The sequence below is a fragment of the Cariama cristata genome, unplaced genomic scaffold (genome assembly GCF_000690535.1).
Source record: "Cariama cristata isolate BGI_N322 unplaced genomic scaffold, ASM69053v1 scaffold2337, whole genome shotgun sequence".
Lineage (NCBI taxonomy): Eukaryota > Metazoa > Chordata > Aves > Cariamiformes > Cariamidae > Cariama > Cariama cristata.
The window spans coordinates 1-19,428 of NW_009628148.1; the positions used below are offsets into that span (position 1 = coordinate 1).

The window sequence follows — 19,428 nt, forward strand, 5'->3', positions numbered from 1 at the left end:
GTGGGGGTCAGCCTCTTCTTGCAGGCAACTAGTGATAGGACGAGAGCATAGTCTGAAACTGCACCAGGGGAAGTTCAGGCTAGAAATTAAGAGGCATTTCTTCACAGAAGGGGTCATTAGGCATTGGAATGGGCTCCCCAGGGAGGTGGAGGAGTCACCATCCCTGGAGGTGTTTAAGAAAAGACTGGACGTGGCACTTAGTGCCATGGTCTAGTTGACATGGTGGTGTTAGGGCAAAGGTTGGACTCGATGATCCCAGAGGTCTCTTCCAACCAAATCGATTCTGTGATTCTGTCTAACCATGCAGATACTGTTTTGAAGCCAAAAAACTTTCAGGAAGATGATGCGATCAAATTAATGGTTTTCTGAGTAACATGCCTTGACTTGCTGTTTGTGGAACACACTGCTGAAACTTCCTGCTTTCATTGCTTTGCAGATCTTGAAAGCCTGGGAAACGCACAAGATGCATCAAAGCAAAAGGTACCAGCTCCAACAGGAGGTTCCCAGGATCTTACAACAACTCAGCCTCAAACCCTAGAAGTTTCTGGTAGGACTCTTGGATTTCTCTAGCAAGCCATAAAAACAGAACGGCTGGAAAGCACTTTAAGGTCTGCCCTATTCCACTGAACTGCAGCAGGATTGAGTAAACCTAGCTGATGTTCCTGAATGTTGGTTGCTGCTGATCCCATCTGTACTTTTGTTCTGGATCAGTAATGGAAGTGAAAGTTAATAAACTTTCTTTAGAATAATTGTATTCATAATAAGACTTGGCAATGATGTTTTTGTGTCTGCAGAAGATCAAGAAGGGGAGGAAAAAGGCAGCTCATGTTTTGAAAGCTGAATCATATGGCATTTCATTGTCTGTCTTATTTCAAGGTTCCCTGCAGCAGCCAAAAACAGTGCTGGAAGCATTGCAGCAAAGGCTCGAGAAGTACAAGTCAGCAGCAGCACAGGCTAAAGCAAGTGGGGATGATCGGAAAGGCAGGATGCACGAGAGGATAGCCAAGGTAAAACAGAAGTCTAGCAAGCTGCTTGAATCCAGCAAAACCATTTGAATTAGTTCTCTTGCTGAAGGCTTTTGCAAGGCTGAAATAATTTGTTTATTGTCCTTCTGTTTGAAAAGAGCTCCAGTAGGGAAGCTGTAAAGCATTTGGAGGGAGGAAGAAATAGACACAACGTGCATATTATAGCAAAATAATGTGTATTCTGCAATATTTATGCTGGGTTAAATACAGATGATTGCTAATTCATAGTCAACTCCATTTTATGTCTTACTGAGTGCCTTTGATTACAGCAATACCAGGATGCCATAAAAGCCCATAAAGCAGGGAGAAAAGTGAATTTTTCTGAGCTACCTGTTCCTCCTGGTAAGTGTGAATACAAAATGTCCGAATACCAACTTTTGTGTATCTACTGGGCTCTGAAGGGGGTGTGCAGATATTGCCTTCTCATCCTGTGGAACAGCTCCTCCTTTTTCTCAGTGAGTAGGCTGGCCTCGCTGTTTGATGGTATTGTGAAACTGCCTATTAATATACTCCCAAACTTTCACACTGCTGAATATTCCTGACTATTGACTGTCTGTTTGACAGCATCAGAACTTAAAACTGGTGCTATTTGAAAAGTTAAGCAACTTAACCATGGGCAGGTGCTGAAAATGTTACCTGCCTGTCCTCTGTGCCAACCCTCCTAGAGGAAAAAGTAAACTTGGGATATATAGGCATCTTAGTTTACTGGAAGGAGATTTTTGAAACTGAAAAAATTTGCCTGGTATCCCCCATTCTGTTGATTCCCAGCAGGAGCCTCAGAACTCTCTATTTAATTAATCATCTTCTTGCAACACGTGACAAGTCAGGTCAGTATTGCAGCTCTCATGGCTAGTAAAAGTGGTCTACAGAGACGAAGCACATCATGCCCGTGGTCACACTGAGACGGTGACAGAAACTGAACGTGCTTCTTGAGACACTCTGTGTCCTTTTTATCTTCTTCAGAATGTCTAGTGCTGTGTCTGTAAAAGTTTGGGCAAGGTTGTCTATGTATGCTCCACCTCTGGGTTTGCACGATACTGTTTCTCCCCTAGGAAACATCATTCCTTTTATCTTGTGCCTGTTGTGTTCTTCTGAAAAGATACGCTTAGCACTGCAAAGTGATGCCTAGATTTTTTTTAAGCTAGAAAAGGGACACGGACCTTGTGGCTTTTTTGTCACTGTCAAATGTGGCAATGGCAAGCACTGTAGCAGTAGTAAAGTAGGCAGTGCCAGCTCTGTCAGATCATGTACTGCTTTGAAGGTTCCCTGCTTTGAAGCTGTCCCTGGAAAGCAGTTTAGCATCCCTTGTTCTAGAACATGATCCATTTCTTGGTAAATATCAGTTTCTGTAAGAGTGAGGTACTCTGTATTTACACCTCTGAAAATATGGATAACTCCTCAGTTTCTTTACACATTAGCCACATGCTTTTCGGCTGTCATTTAGAGGCCATATGATTTACATTGAAGACAACCATCAGGCAGTCACTGAAACCAGCAATGAGATTACAGTGGACTAGCAGTGCATTTCATTGCATCTGAATGATGCTAAGTACCAGCTTTGACCTCATTGGAGACAGAAATGCTGCTGAGTGACAGGACAAATGTCCCAGGGGGGCAGCAGCAGAGGATTCTGTGTTCTGCCTGCCTGTGTACCTCAAACTTGTTCTGTCCCTGTAGCAGCCATCTCTAGGTTTAGAAGCAATTTAGTCGTTATTTCTTGGCACTTCTAATGAGACTGGCAACAAGAATACTTGCTACGTATTAATAAGATAAATTGTATTAACAGACATTTTAAGTAGTGGCTATGGGTCTCTGTTGTTTGAAGTTGATGCTGAACTGGTAGTGTGGAAGTGAAAGTTTATCTTCCATCATCAAGCCTTCCTCCCATCCTTAAAAGGATAATAAAATAATGGAAAAGATTGTTCTTCATATACTTCACATTTAAGTACTGTGATTCTGCCTTACTTCACAACCTCTGCATTGCAGTAGATTTTCAGCAGAGGCTTGGTGTGTTATCCAGTGTGTCATCTGGTGTGTCATCTTGGTGTGTTATCCTTGGTCTGTCAGCAATGTATTGTTTATTACTGTATGGGATAGCACTGATTTTCTTCTGGACTGTGTACCAACTAAGGTGAGGCAGCAGCGAGAGGGGAAAAGAAGAGCCAGAAACTTTTTGTACAATCCGCTGTGCTTTTGTGGAAAGGAGAGAGACTAAATTCTTTGCTGGTTCTGGCAGCATCTCTGTTACCGAAGTCTTGAAGTTGTGAGGTTCCTTGGCTGGCTGCTGGTTACTCAACTTAGAAAGCTATGCTCTGTTATTGCATCATTTTAGCATCATCCCTTTCAGCCTGACTATCTGCAAGAGATCTGATCTTAAGCCTACCACGCAGACTTGATCTAGCAAGACTTTGTGGCCTTGGCTTCAGTCTAGTTATGCTGGATTCTGAAATACATTAGATAATAGATACTTGGATAGAAATAGCTTTACAGAAAAGAAGAAATAATATAGGGCAGAATATAGGTGTTGGGCAACTCTTTACTTCTGTATGCCTTTCCTCCTCAGGATTTCCCCCTCTTCCTGGTGTTGCAGCAACAGATGGCGACGGCACAATAGCTGCTGTTCTGGAAAGTGCCAGCAAGCTGGCAAATATGGAGGAGAATGATGAAGAGGAGGAGGTTAGTATTTCCTAGTAGGATGTGTAAAAGTTAAAATGCTGTCTCTTGTGGTATGCGGAGATGAGACCATTGGATTTCCAGTCAAGCAAGGGTGCTGAGATGAAATACATTTCCCAGAAATCTGAAGAGTACAGGATCTCAGTAGTCATTTCAGTTTGCATTACAGTGTAGGAGAGAGAGAGATGAGATGTTATTACAGTCAGTACCTGCAGAGGCTGTGAGTCCAGAGTTTGGCTCTTTGATAACTGTCTTGAAAATAAAACCCACATACAAAGCAAAGACTTCAGATCCTGGCCACCTCTTTACATTGTTCTAAAGTATTTAAATCTGTACTTTGATCCTGCATCCCAGTAGCTCCTATGTTTGTGCTTCCCAGGGACGTTCAACACTTACTGCTTTTTGCCAGGCAGCACCAGCCTTTAGGCTTTGGTTTGATTTCTTTATCTCTCTGGATTTGATTGCTGATTGTTTGTACTTTCAACTGGAGTAGCTCTTCAGAATTCCTAGATGATGTTTTTCCTGCATGCATCTGCTTTTTTTTGAAATCACTGCCTTGTTGAACCTTCCTTTTGTCCCTTCTATAGTGGAGGTTTGATGCTTGCATAGGTCAGCTACCTACTGGCAAGACACAGGTCATAAACCTCCAGAAGTTAAAATTTGCTGTTTGGAGTGTTATGCTTCCTTCAGAAGTGATACCAGAAGGCTGATACAGTGATAACCATGGTTGTTGATGCTTGAGATGCTATCCTCAGCTCTGGAATAGATTTTATGCATTTAATGTGAAATTCTTTTTGTTATGCTAGAATGAACCTCTGACACAGGCTCCAGTTGCCAAGAAGCCTACTCAGCTGCCTGGAAAGCCAACTCAAGTTGTTAAGCCGATTACAGTGCCATCTGCCGTAGCTGAGGAGGAGAGCTCTCCTGAGCCTGTGAAACAAACTTCATCACCCTCCACCCTGGACAAGGCAGAGTCAATGGATCATCTCCCTCTAGCTGGTAAGGTGAAAGGATCATCATTCCCAGTGATCCGTGTGCAAGTCGTTTGCACTAGTTTAGTTTAGTACCATGGTAAAGACTTCTTTTCATTATATTTTAGATATAAGCCTGTGAAAGTGTGGCATAGGTTTCCTCTGACAGGAGTCTCGATATATATGTCTGCTGGAGGGCAGATCGAGACCAGCCATGCAGCTTTATTTCTCGGAGGCAGCATGTGTAATTATAAGGGTGATTGGGTTTTTAATTAATTTTGATGTAACAAGTGTATCGATTCATAATGTTTAACTCTGCTGACAGTTGAACTCTGCATATACTTTCATTAAAGTGGACGGCTTACCAGTGTGAATTATTCATTGATCTAATGCAGCTTCCTACATCAAACAGTGGTTTCTGCCTAGTGCTTCATCCAAAGATCTCAGACTGGTGTATAGGCAGTAGTTCATCAATCTCTAGGCCTCCTGTTGCTAAGGTTGCTAAACAGTTGTCCGTACGAGATTAATTGTACAGATAGTAAGGGACAGCCACCACCTCACGGTGTGATTTGGGTGCACACCAGCGGTGTTCAGGCTCTCGCTGATTCTGTTGTCATGCCTTGACTATCATCCCATCCTTCTTCCATTCTGCCCTGGGTAGTTCCCTCAGGACAAAGCAGAACTACCTAGCTGGCTGATGCAGGTTCTTTTGCAGAGTACAAAGGCATTTCACAGTGCCACTGTGATTAGCTTATAACTCTTCACCCCAGAAAATACCATGACTTGTTTTGTAAAGACCACTAAAATGTAGTAGTTGTCCGTTTTGGCTTTGAAAATCTATGACTCCTCAGGAGTTTTGTTTTTTTGCAATTTTAGCTGACATACTAATCTCTTGAGTAAATTGCCCTAGACTTATGCTGTGAAGGAATTGATAATACCTGGTCTCTGGTGTTAACAGTAACCTCTCCTGGGTATTTCAAGTATTTTTAAATAAGACCAATAGGTGCAAGAAGAACCTGGACAGATTCATACTGACACAATTTTTGCAACATAATGTTAGTACTTCACTATTGTAAAGCTATATTTTGCTAGCCAAAGTGCATTCTGTGATCCAAATGTTACCTCCTTTCCCAAGAATTACGAAGTGCGGTTCACAGCTGTCCATAGCTGATAAATCAACTGTAAAAAACTGTCTTTTTCTTGTCGGAGAACACAAGGCATAGGGAGGTGTGGGAGTGGAGTGGTGCAGTAGCACTTAAGGCCTGTACTAGGAAAGCCAAGGAGCCAAGATCAGTTGGATTAATGACTTTGCTCAGTCCATTATCCACAGATTTTCTTTGAAAATACCTGTGCTCCATGTCTCAGCCTCACAGAGCACACTGTGGGTTTGCTCTCAGTGGAATCTGGGCTAGCTACCTTGTCTAATTAGTTTGGTTTTGGCTGATTGGGCAAATTGCTCACGGCAGCAGGACAGTGGGCTCTTTTGCAGGGACGGGAATAAGTTGATCGTCATCTGACAGCAGTGAACACAGTGTGAGAGTCATTGGTATATTTATTTGCTGAGACAGGCACCTCTTGCAGGTGGTTAGCTTGTGTAATCACGAGTAGAGTGCAGTGGTGAATACAATATGAGTACCTTTGGAAATGGCTGTAATCAGCTCATGTTGTACCATTTCCTAAATGAGGTATAAGAGGAGGCAGGGTGCACTGACCTCGTACAATGTAAAGCAATCTTTTCTGACTTGTGTGGTTTTCCTTACTGTTTTGGGAAGGAAAGAGGAGACCCAAGAATTAATAAGAAACTAAGATGGCAAGGAATTACAAATAAGCAGAGGTAGTATGTCTGAATGTGCGTGCACATTGGTTCATCTGGGGTTTTTTTCTGACAGATCAGGAAAGAGGGAAGAAATGAGCACAGAAGATGCTCATAATAGTCACTGTCGTTTAGAAGTTAACATGTCAAGCTGAAAGTTTGAATTTGCTTTGGACCAATCAGCTGTACTGGAGTCTGTCTCCTGCCTGCAAATAAGGGGCTGTAATTACTATTGTGACACTTGTGAAGTGCTGTGAGGTTTTTTGATGAAGGATGCCATGATAGAAGGAAATTTGTTTCTTTTTCTGATACTTGAAATTGAAACTGGCCAAGAAACAATTAAGTGCAGTAAGGAAATGTCCTTATTTGATATCTATGCTTTTACTGACCTTTTTCTGGCTATAAACTGAACATGATAAACCTGTTTCAGGGGCATGGCAGTGTCAGATGAGTGAGGGTTTTTATACAACTGTTTTTCAGCTAGGGAACAGCTGGAATTTCTGGAGAGCAGAAAGAAGCAATACATGAAGGCAGCCGTCAAAGCAAAGAAGGAAAATAACCTTGAACAGGCTAAGATGTATCTCAGAACAGCTAAGAGCTTTGACCAAAAGATTGAGCAAGCAAAATGTGGCAAACCTGTTGATATTTCCAAGGTTAGTAGGACTGTTAGTATTCTGCTTTGTTTCATATTCTTGAACAGATAAGTGATTGCTTCAAACAGTGAGTGGTTTAATAAATATTTCTTGACACAAAATTAGTTTGCTCAAGTGACGTATCTGGATACTGAGCCCTGAAATTCCCCTATATTTTTGTTTTGGTTTTTGTTTCGTTTTGTTTCCTCTGCTGCTCCTCAAATATGCCAGATTTTGAGAAAATTTGGTCTCCATGAACCATTTGCTCCTTGATTTACAATGGCACACCTAAACCATGCAGCTTGGAAGTATTCCCTGGGATTAGGGTGCAAGTACATCTCTTAGCTGTGTCCTGACTCCATTTTGGGATGAGGATCAGGTGTGTGAGATACAGTGATGCCCTCGTTTCTCTTGGCATTTAGGTAGGTTGGGAAAGCAAACTGCACTGTAAGAGCTCTCCTGACCTGAATAATTGGGGAACTAGGCCTGTTAAGACATTTTACAGGGGTTTATGACTTAAACAGTTGTCAGGCAGTGATGTAAGTAGTGGTTGGGTTGGAATTGCCTTGAGAAGAAAAACAAGCCATCTGCCTTCACTGACCTTTGCATACATTCTGGCTGCTTTTTGCTTTCATTGTTTCCTATAAGGGCTCTGAAATATGGTGTTCTTGTGTTGCAGCTGCCATCACCCCCTACAGATGATGAGGGTGACTTTATCTTCATACACCATGAAGATGTTAGACTGTCTCAGAAAGCAGATGAAGTATATGCACAGCTCATAAAATTGCTGAAGGACCAACATGAGGTGACTGTGCTGTCTTTTTTAGAAATGTTTCGTTTTTTTTTTTTACATTTCAATGGGTTTTATTAATATTATAATCCCATCATTGTTTCTGTGGGGTCTTTTGTTTTTCTTTTAAAATACTTTTGATTTTTTGTGTCCAAAAGTTGAAGATTTTCAGACTTGGATTTTCTACTAGTTGAAGTCAGAGGGTGTGCCTGAAGGCTTGGGACTATCACATTTTCACTATTAAATATGAGCACTCAAGTTTGAAATAGTAACCAAATGATTAAGACTAGCCCTTGGGTGAGCCTAATATCTATAATTAAGTGATTAAAAAGTAGGAGAGCAGAACAGTTCAATACAAATGCTGTGCTCAGCTTTGGGCTTAAAGGACTCGGGGCAGGGGGGTTGGATGTTGGGTGACTTGGGAAAACTCTTGGCTTTTCATAAATTAGGTTGTCATCAACCTCAAAACTCTCTGCCATTTATGAATCTATGTGTAAGGATCACTGAATGCATCTGTATTTGTTTGGTTTTGTTTCTGTTGACAGAGGTGTTTGCAGTATTCCAAGCAATTCATGCATCTGGGAAATGTAGCAGAAACAACTCGGTAAGACCTGCTGTTAATCATCCCACAACGTGGTCAGTTCAAGCTTGAGACTGCCTGACCCCCCTAAAGATAATGGGCGTTCGGGTTGGTAAGCTGTTTATTATGTGAAAGGGTCAGTAACTGTGAGGCCTGCGTCTCTTAAGTTGCTCTCAGACCTCTGATCTGAGGCTTACTCTGTGGCCTGTATCTGGCAGAATGCTCTGCTTTGATAGTCCAGTGTGTGTGTAGCTTTTCTATTGTTTGTTTGCCTTTTCTGTAGGTTTGAGAAACTAGCACAAGGTTGTAAAAAGGACATAGACATCCTACAGCTTGCACGAGCGCAAGGAATGGATCCTCCAAGCCATCACTTTGAGGAGAGAACCTTTAAAATGATAAGGTATGGAAAAACAAAGGGATTTTGCAGGCAGACTGGAATGAGTTTTCTGGTTTCTAGCTCTTGTTTAGGGAATTGTGGGCTTCAGCAAACTTGAGTGGCACCTAGGGTTAGGCTCAGCATTCCTGAAAAGGACACTCTGAGCAACTTAAATATGAAGAAGTTGTTCTCTAACTTCTCTTCTGGGTTCTTTTGTTTTCAAAATATTTCCATCTTCATCTCTTATATTCTGCTACTTCAACCACTCTTCCTTCCTCTGTATTTCTCCCTCAGTGCTATTGCCTTTGGGCTTTGTTCATGGCATTTTTCACTACACCTCAGAGACATTTTATATCTGTTTGTGCTCTTTCCTTGCTCTTTTGTAATTTATGAAGATGATCTATGTAGGAGTGCACTATTGAAAAAGGTCTGACAAATACCAGTGGCATCCTGGTCTGGCACTGGATCAGGTGGTAGTGGGCTACTGGGATGAATGTACTTTTTTGTCTTTATTTTTTCATAGGATATTTTCTGAGCTCAACAGCACAGAAATGCATCTTCTTATTGTCAGGGGGATAAACCTCCCAGCTCCGCCAGGTGGGTACTTGAAAGGGCATGTGGGCTTTTTCTGCTGAGTAGGCAAGGAAAGTAGTGGGGAATGAGATTTTTCTACCTTAAAGACCACTTCAGGAGTCAAGACCTTTGTAGCCAGCACTCACTAAAACAAAGTAACCAGGTTTCAGGCTAAAGCACCAAAAAAACCTCTAAACAGTATTTAAAACAAAACAAAACCCAGATGAATAAAGAGAATCTCGGTTCCATCTGGACAGAGGGAAGAACTTTAAATTGTCCCGGCTTCGCTCTTAACTGGGTCGTAGTTTTAAGTTTCATGTATATCTCCTGCCTTAACTCTGCACCAGCCTTCAGTAGACAGGAGTTGCTTCTGCCAACGTTACTGCTTTTAGTCCCTTGTTTCTGGGACTGGCTAGTGTGTGTCTAGCATCTGTGCTAGACTGTCTCAGGACTAGCAGCATTAAGAAAAGTAGATGTTTTCCTTTGGATGCCAGCTTTCTATGGATTTTGGTTTGATGGATGAGTTTTTCAGTTGTCAAGAGTCAGGTCATAAGTCCTACTGAAAATGCGTTAAGGGCTCTTGAAAATCCTGCTCAACATTACAAATCCAACGAAAATATCTGTATTGGCTGGTTGTTGTCTCATTCAGGTGTATCACCAGGAGATCTGGATGCATTTGTGAAGTTTGAATTTCAGTACCCAAGTGCGGTGAGTGTGTGTCCTGGCTCCTGTGTTGCTCGGTCTGTGACCCTTGCCACTGTATTTGCTTGTGAGGGCTTCAAGGAGGACGTGTAGGTTTTCTTCTAGAAAGGGAAAACACTTTTAGGCATACTGCCTGAATTTATTTTTAAAACAGAAACTCAAAAAACCTTTTAAAGCTAGAAACTTTAAAACAGAAACAGAACTGCTGAATCCGTTTCCTGCAGATTTGAGCTTTGCTGCACCTTTCTCTTGATCTTCTCCACACCTTACACTTAGCAGTGTGGTGTGTACCTCAAGCTTGCATGTTCTCTGGCTGGCTGACCCCGAGATAACTGCTGAACAGCATTCACAGTGCTAAGCCATGCCCACCTTTCCCCCCTGAAGACACTAATCGGACTGTTGCCAGTGTTTGCAAAATTTGTAGAAGTTCACTTCTTTCAGGGGTGCAAACACACTGGTAACTTCAACCAAACGCAAGGGCGTGCAAGGTTGTCACTAGAGGAGAGGGCCACCTTAGATGGGATCTCCATCTAAATTCCATTCCTTTAAGAAAACAAGCTTTTAAAGGCATTGCTTTTGGGCATCTCTTACAATTACAGAAATGGATTGAAAAAGTTAATCTTTGTCATCAAATAAATATACATGACTCCTGGTTATTTAATTAGCAAATATATACGTGCATATCTGGAGAAAGGACTTAGGCCATACAAGTTTCTTGACCATACTAATTAATACTTATGTGTATGTGCATGTATATATGTGCATATATGTACGTATATAAAAAATATGTGTGTATATATATATTTTGCTTCTTTCCTTGAAACTCCTCGGTGTCATCCTGTTCCCCTCACCTTTAAAAGCAGTCTCTGGTCTGAAAAATACTGGAACCATTGAGCTAGAAGGGCTTCTGAGGAAGGCTGTCTAGTCTTACTGTCAATAGAAGTGCTGGGGCTTCTGCTGCTTTCTCTGTAGGGCAAAACCAGTCTTTGCTCTTACAGGACTAATACTTAGCCCTGTGAGAGTGCAGAGCCTAGATTTTTACCTCCTAATAAATTTTGCAGCAATTCCACTAAAATAAATTCAATTACCTGTGGGAAGTTGGTGATTGTCAGATCAGGTTTGTGTTTAGGTTTGAGTTGCATGAGGCCTTAATGGAAGAGTGCTCCCTGTTAGGGTGACTGAAAAGAGAATTGACCCTGTATGAATAATTTTCTGGGGAATAAGTAAGAATCAGCATAGTTGCTTTTAATCTATTTTTTTTTTTTGTTTTAAAAAAAGCCAGATCTCTATTGCTTAGCCAACAGTCAAATACACCACCTTTCTCCTCATAGCTGAAATCAGTTTTGCAAAGTAGCTGCAATAATTAGGTCACGTTGTCCTTGTTCAGTCCCCAGAGATGTAGTTTGTACTCTGCTTTAGGTTAAAAGTTAATTCATTTTGGTGGCAGATTGATTGTCAGGCAAAATAATAGTAGGGCAATTCCCTGAATGATTTGTGATGAATTCCTTGTGTAGCTTATTATTCCAGCTAATGCAGAAGGAACAGAATTACTGTGTCGTGGAACGTGCGCAGTTTATCATGTAGTTTAACAGCCACAGTCAGTAACTTTAGGATGATTGAACTGAGTGTGACCGTGTGGCTTATCTGTGGCTCTTAAATTTAATGTAATGTTTTGGCTTATTCTTTATCTAGTATTATACTTGTTACCACAATGAAATCCAAGTATTTTAGTCTTGAATGTACCATGACTCTTGTCATCATTCAGATAACCCCCTAAAACCTTATGTTTCTTGTATAGGTATAAAAAACAGCTGGTAATAAAGATGGTTACTACTCTGTATTTTGAAACAATATCTGATGGTTTTATGTAATGTGTGTCTCTTTTAATAGGAGCAACCTCAAAAGAGTAAAACACCTGTAATTAACAATAACAATTCTCCAGGTTAGTACTTTTTCTGGGACAGAGGGAAAAACATTGCATCTTAGGGATCACTGGAGAGTACAGGCTAGTCTCATGCTGTGAATCAGGCCGGAGGGTCTCACACCACCTTTTTTCTTCTTTCTTATGAAAGGGCTTGTTGGAGGGTGAAGTCCAGTGGTGTTGGCAATTTCTTCACCCTCATCCCAATATTGGTGGTAGTTACTGTGTCATGAATTAGTGATATCATCGAGTTACCAGTTGTGCTCCAGCTGTTGCTCTCAACCCTAACCCTGCTGGGAGATGGGCCAGATAAAAAAAATTCTTTATTAAATAAGTTAAATTATTAATTTTAGTATCTCCATAGATCAGATCTTTTTCAGTCAGGTTTTGTGTCCTGTGAGATTGCCAGTTCTGTCATGATTTTTGCTAATCAGCTAACATTTCTAAAACTGACAAAGCATCATTGCAAAAATAGATTTTTCTTTTCTTTTTTTTTTTTTTTAAGACAATGTGTCGTGAAACCAACTAAAATACTTTCTTTATACCTTTTGAAAAATACCTCTTTGTACCTAGCCATTGAATACTGGTATTAGACTCATCATGCATTTAGAATTAATAATTTTGCACTCTGAGTTTGGTTTATCTCTATATTATTTTTTTCAATTCTTGCAGTAAGCAGCCATCTAGTATCAAAACAACTTTGAATTCAGTATCCAAATTACTAGCTGTGAATTTATCTCAAAAGAGATACATATAGATCTCTCTCTTTTGAGTTTATATATTTTTTCTGTTAAGAGTAGAAGTCCTGAAGCGCTGATGCCGAGAGCTGTGTTCCAAGTCTTCCAATAACTTGATCTGTGCTTGCTGAGCAACCACTCAGCTTTAATGTTTTGGGTTCCCAAGCTGGCAAGCAGAGATGAGTGTTCTGGGTATCCCAGCAGATAAGTCTTTGGACATCAGTTGTACAATGTCACGAGACTTTAAAAAGGTATCCTGTGGCATAGTTGTCACACTCATTAATGAAATTGGTGTTAAAACTGTATTAAATACGTTATCAAAACGCCCTTTCCCAGTCATTCCAACCTTCCTATGCTTTTTCCTTAGTATTTTGTACCTTTTTCTTCCCCACAGACACCGTGTTTAATTGCTGAAACCCTAGATTCTCCAGTTCTGGCTCTCCCCTAACTTGCTGTCACCTCCTCATGATGACTTGGGTTTTCTGCAGTTTGGTTTCTGTCGCTGTAAAGTGGGGATGACAGATGAACTGTTGCGCAGGGACGCTACCTTGTTAATGACTGAAATAACCTCCTGAGAAGGAGGTTCATACAGATCTGAAGTGTCTTTCACAAATGGGCCAAACTGAGATCAACAGAGGTCTGAGTAGTGTGGGTAATAGAGCACTGCAGATAGTTTGACTTTCACAGCTTGCTTTCATTTTTCTGTATCTTAACTATAGAATATAACCAATTGTTTAAGTTGAACATCAACCGAAATCACCGAGGTTTCCGACGAGCAATTCGGTCCAAAGGAATTAAATTTGAAGTATTTCATAAAGGGTAAGTCCACAGTTTGTTTCCCTGCTCCTTGCTTCTCTGGTAACAGTTGAAAAGAGTGCTGTAGCTGAAATTTATGAAGCACAATCTTTAAGCTAGGAATAAAGAGTTGTCTAGTTCTCATGTCTGAGAATGCCTTTCAAAATGTGCCTGAACTCTGTATCTTCCCCTGTGGGGGTGAAAAAAAGGCAGAAGTTTGGTGAATTTGATTCGTAACTGGCAGATCAGTTGAGGATTAGTGCGTTAAGAGGAATTGGTGAGACTGAGGAGGTAATGATTCAGCTTCAAATTGTTTTGATTCTTATCCAGTTTGGTTTTAGTCATCAGGAGGAGAAGATTTAAATGTTATATGGGATAACTTTGTAGAATAATGAAGTACAAGTGGCAGCAAAACATTAACAGTAGTAAAGCAGATGACAGATGAAGGCAGAACTAGCGTTATGTTTTTGTACTTATCTTCATTCTGAGGATCTTCCAATATTTACCGAACACTGCTAGCAAACTGTTAAGACTATCTTGAGAGAGACAGACTCCCCTCATCTCGGAGATGAAGATGATGAGATGGACATTAACAATTGGTAACGTTCAGGGGAATCGTCCTACATCTAGGCTCATTACTGATTTATTCCAAATCAGAGTGGCCTGTATTCACTAACCCCTGAGTTGGTTGTGGTTCATGACTTGGATGGGATGTTAGATCACCTGGTTTTGTCTCGGTGGCTCTTTGTGCTAGTCTTTGTTTCTGTTACTGGGACATGCAGAAATGGTCCATAGGTTCTCCAAGATGGTTTTCAAGTTGTAGAGGTTTTAATTTGTGAGCTGAAGTCCCATTGTTTTTACTCTAGATCTTCCATTTGCATCTCCGTTGAAGCAAAAGCGATTTTCTTACTCTGTCAGTCCTGACTGCTCCACTGCTCTGTCGTTCCAGATTTCATCAGTAGAGATCTTGCCTCTTTTGCATAGAACTGTTAAGTGTTTACATTTGTTCTAAGTGTTTTTCCCTATCTTTTGCGTACCATTGCGCATATGGGCCATATCCTATTCTTGTACCAGCTGGAACTGTGCTTGTTTTTAAGGTCTGAGCTCAAGCTTAAGTTCAGCTATTGGGAAACACTCTCCAGTGATTCATGACTTGTATGCCAGCTCTAGATTGTCCTTTGAAGCCTTTTCGAAGATTAGCAAAAAAATTTGTGTGGGTTGTGTTTCTGCTGATTCTGAGATACGTTGTTGTTGTTGTTAGAACAGGAATCTAACAAGTTAAATATATGCTTGTTTCTGGATCAGGGTGGAGAGGTGGCAGTTCCCCAGGGCAAATAGCAACAGGGAAGGAGGAAAAGAAGGAATGCCCACTGATCACCTTCCCCTGGCCATCTTCTCAGGAGAAAGCAGAGGATTAAGTGATCCAGGCTCTTTTCTAAAGGCTGTCTGCTCCCTGTCATTCTTCAAGACTATAAATGAATAATACTTTCAGAAATGCTGGTAGATGTTGTAGTGTTGGGGTCTCTGATAGCTCTTTGACCATCTTCCAAGAATTCTTTTCTCTCAGCGAGCAAAGGACATTTGTTTCAGGTCATCTATATTAAAATAAAGTTTAAAAAACACTTTCAAGTAAAAACCCAGAAATGTATTTTTCCAAAGGAAAAGTGTCTCCTTAAACCTCTCCTAAAAGCTTCTGAAGATAAAAGGAGATTTCCCCAGAGCTGTTTCTGAAGCCATAGCCTAGAGCAAGTTCACATTCTTCACTGCAAACCTCCTAGACCTGCTCAGGGATGAACCAGTCTTTATTGTTTCTTGAATTATAAAATGGAAAAATACTTCAAAAAAGTTCAGCTAGAAGAATTGCTGATTCTCTTTTTAAGTTTATGAACAAAATGTCCAGCATACTGCAGTACAATTATGTAATCCTTCTTCATTTTAAGGTGCTTGTGAAACAAAGGAAGTATTCTAGCATGTAAGCTAATAAATTCTGGACTTTTCTAAATGATTTTGTGAGTCTACTATAGCCTCATCGACAGAGAATACAGTCTCATCTTTGGAAGGCTTTCTGTCAACCAAATTCATAGGCATCATGTTTGGATGCAGTGCTATCAGCCCTTGAGGTACTTGTGACACTGTTTTTCTTTACTACGGCAATTTATGTTGAGATGGACAAAGTGACAAATACGAGGGAGTCTGAACAACTGAGCTGGAGTCGTTCAAGTCCTTCAGCAACAGGTTTTTGGAAGAGATGTACTTCCTCACAGTGACTTGCTGCACGTTCCAGTGCATTCAGAGTAGTAGGGGTCTTGCACTAGAAGTGTCTGAGCTCCCTCCCGTGAGCTCACTGCAGCCTGGGCTAACGGTACCAGACCATTGTCCTCCTAACCTGTAGGGACTTAGGTGCTATATGAGCCATAGCGTTCCTGATGCTATTTCTGAACATGCAAGCCGGAAAGTGAGGTTAAAATCTGGATGACAGGTTCCTTAGACTGCAGTTGATACGAGCTATTTGGAGAATACGTGAATGAAGCAATCATTGAGGCGGTGGGTGTGAGGAAACAACCGTACTCCTTTTCCAGTCACAGATCTCAGACAATCGGGTTCGCAGATGTTCACTTGGAAATTGTAGGCACTGATGGCAGCATCAGGTCTGTGTATTCATGTACTGGTTACTGTTGCCACAGATGACATGATCATGAGGCTCTGCATAATAATCGTCAGAGTTTTCGTTGCATATGTCAAGTCTCGCTTGATAATATTGTAATATCTCTTAATGATAATAGGGAGAAGGGTGGCTATTTTGGGGTTGGGGTTTTTTTGTTTGTTGATTTGCTTGCTTGGTTTTTTCCTAAATAGAGTGGCATAAAAAAAAGGAAGCTTCTGAATTCTTGGCAGATTTCCCGTCTAAAACATGACAGGCATGGCTGGTTGGCTTTCCTGCCTCCAGAATCTCTAGATTTTACTTGTTTAGCAAACCTTTTGGAGACTGAGTAAGGGAAATGCTTGGATGCGGGCAAAGAAATTCAGTGCTTTGAGCTGAACACTTCTGAGGAATTAGTGTGTTTTAGTCTTAGCTGTTGCCTTTTGGAGGAGTTTGTCTGGATAAGGATTGCACCACCTGTCTCTGTTAAGGTAAAGATGGATGTTTTGCTGATAAAACTGTGTGATCAGATAAAACTGTTTTTATCAGATAAAGCTGATAAAAAAGAAGTGACTGTAGCAGAGAAAAGTTCATTGTTTTCCTTGCAGGATAAAATTGCTCTGTGTTTAATTTCAGCAGACTAGAAATTCTAAAATGCTAGTTCTTGACTGTTCTAGTATGAAGGTGACTCAAAACAATACCTGAAATGAAATGTTCTTGCTTGTTGAAATTGTTTTGATTGATCAAAATGAAACAGAATGATTCGTGTGACTTTTTCCTAATAAGTAGTTTGCCAAAACCAGCATGTGCCTGTGAAATGTTTGTTTTGATGAGAGATGCAACTTCCTTGGGAAGTTTTTCAGCCTGTTAAACAGCCTGTTGCAGAAGATTGCCATCTGTCCTGGCTGTTAGGCCATTCTTCCCTGTAGCCCTATGCAGGGACGAAAGCTGCTGCTATTCCAAGTGCTAGTTTAGTTGATTGTTTTTCTTCACTACTGTCCTCATCTTTAATTTGGTTGCAAGAGAATAATTAAAAAATGAGTACTTCCCTCTCTTGTCCTTGTAGCCTAGTTCACTAAGGACTGGCCCCTTGCACCCTGGTTTGTAGGGTTCTAGCAGCATGTCTTGACCAGCCCCTCTGGATGCAGTGGTGGTGCAAACAGGGATGACCTCTTCGCTTGCTTTCTGTTTCATGTTCTGAAAACCCTTACCCATTCATTGAAGGAAGATCTCTTTGAAACAGGTCCTTTTTCAGAAGTGACAAGCAAGTGGGGACAGCACACTTGAAACTGGAAAAGCTGGAGTCGGAATGTGAAGTTAGAGAGATCATCGAGGTATGTTTTCTGGGTGAGGTGTGTTCTTCTAGTAAGTAGTGTTCGAACTCAAAGGGAAAATGAATATTCGCATGGCAGAAATGTGTCTGTGTACAGGTGACAGTTTTGTAGTGGGTGAGTCAAGATAAACAACAGGCTGTTTGTGTTATCATCTCTTGAAGCTTGTCTTAACTGTCACCAAGCTGGTACTGGGAACTTCTTGGGGACTCTCTTCTGCAAATTTTCTGTGTCAACATAGTTTTCCTCGTCAAGACCAGAAGTTCAGGTGATTCTCAAAATTATTTGTGCTGGTAGCTAACAGATCAAAGGGTTAAGTGAAGCCTGACAGAGTGGATAGAGAGATGCCATAAGATCCAGTAGGAGATCACTGAGTGGAACCTTAAAAAAAAAAAACAACACACCAAAAAATAAAACAAAACCAAAAAACAAAACCCATGGAGTCCATTTGTACTCCGGGGTTCGGTGTGCAGCAGGCAGAGGTAGCGCAGGCACTGGTGCAGCTGCCTCGCAGGGGCTGTGTGGGGAACCTGCTCTTCTGAATTATGAATCTGAGGAAGGACACAGCTGCGACGCCTCCCAGCATTGCAGTCAGCTGGAGGGGATCTCTGTCATCTTTTGGTCATGGGGAAACAAAGTCAATGGTTGCCTGAGGCGCTATAGTTTGACATGATCATTCGTGTGCGTACTAACTGCTCCTCTTTTTGTGGTTCTTTCAGATTTTTGATGGCAGAAAGCCCACTGGAGGGAAACTGGAGGTGAAAGTGAGACTCCGGGAGCCCCTCAGTGGTCAAGATCTTCAAACAGTTACAGAAAATTGGCTGGTCCTTGAACATTAGCTCTGTCTGAGGTATGAATACTGTGTCTAAAGATGGTCTGCCTGGCCAGAACTTGACAGGGCTACAGATCAACTCTGCTTGAATAATGTCTTTCGTTGACATTGACCTAATTACATAGCTCTGGCTTTGATACCATTCCTCTTTATATTTGTAGTGGTGAGTTGACATAATTTCAGAAATGAGGTTACAGAATCTCTGACTAGTTTGTATATCGAAGGTGCTATTTCACAATCACTTGAAATACAGGGACAGCTTCTAGCATCACCTTTATTTAGAATAATATTTAGAAAATAAAATTTGACAAGTCCTTTCTAAGAGGGAGGGTGCTTTCTGTCCATCCTTACTGTTAGCAAAAAACCTTTCAGAGTTAGCAAGGACCCTTCTTCCCCTACCAGAAGCTAGAGAAGGGCACTCGTTTGTCCCAGGAAAGTCTGCTTGACTTCATCTGAAAGGGAAACTATTGGAGGTAGGCTTTCTTCTGGATGCTTGAGACTTCTGGGCAGGGAGAAACTGTACAGTTGAATACAGGCTACCTGAAGAACTGTGCCTGATGCCCACTGTGCTCCGATCAAGTACGGAAGAGGAGCTGTGTGCTGCCAGACTGGCTGTATCCTAGGAAGGGTGAAAAAGAGGTAGGCTTCCTCTTCTTGCCCATCTCTACGGAAACTGCTTGGGTTTGGAGCTTGTCTTCCATTCTCATACTCTGCTTCTTAGGTATCACAAATTCTCCCTTCTTAAAAAAAGAAGCAAGCAAATAAACACCAAAAATTCTGGTGTCTTTTTTTGAAGTGATTTTGTACATAAAGTTACTGAAAGATAAGTACCAGAAGTCCATCTCCCTGCGGAATCTCTAACTCGGCCTACTTTTATGTATGTGTCTGATGTTTGAAAGAAATTCATACTATTTCGACACAATCACTGATACCGTGAAACTTAGGTCCTTGCTTCTCCCACAGCTTATGTTCGTAAAACCACGGAGAGGACACTGACTCGCTAGGCATCAGTCAGCTCTCCCTTCGGCACACGTGC

The 19,428-nt window shown here is 41.2% G+C and overlaps 1 protein-coding gene across 1 annotated transcript; it reads left to right on the forward strand.

Annotated features, from left to right (window-relative positions):
- Positions 1-436: 436 nt before the first annotated feature.
- On the forward strand, positions 437-18,410 carry LOC104165115 (coiled-coil and C2 domain-containing protein 1B-like; the record flags this gene model as incomplete). Its single annotated transcript, XM_009704667.1, has 15 exons — positions 437-547; positions 877-1,007; positions 1,295-1,367; positions 3,589-3,701; positions 4,505-4,697; positions 6,963-7,135; positions 7,794-7,919; positions 8,450-8,508; positions 8,768-8,884; positions 9,384-9,457; positions 10,083-10,141; positions 12,026-12,077; positions 13,513-13,612; positions 17,473-17,563; positions 18,280-18,410. Coding segments are annotated over 15 exons (1,592 nt in total), but the record flags the coding sequence as incomplete, so codon positions are not given.
- Between the last annotated feature and the right edge of the window lie 1,018 nt (positions 18,411-19,428).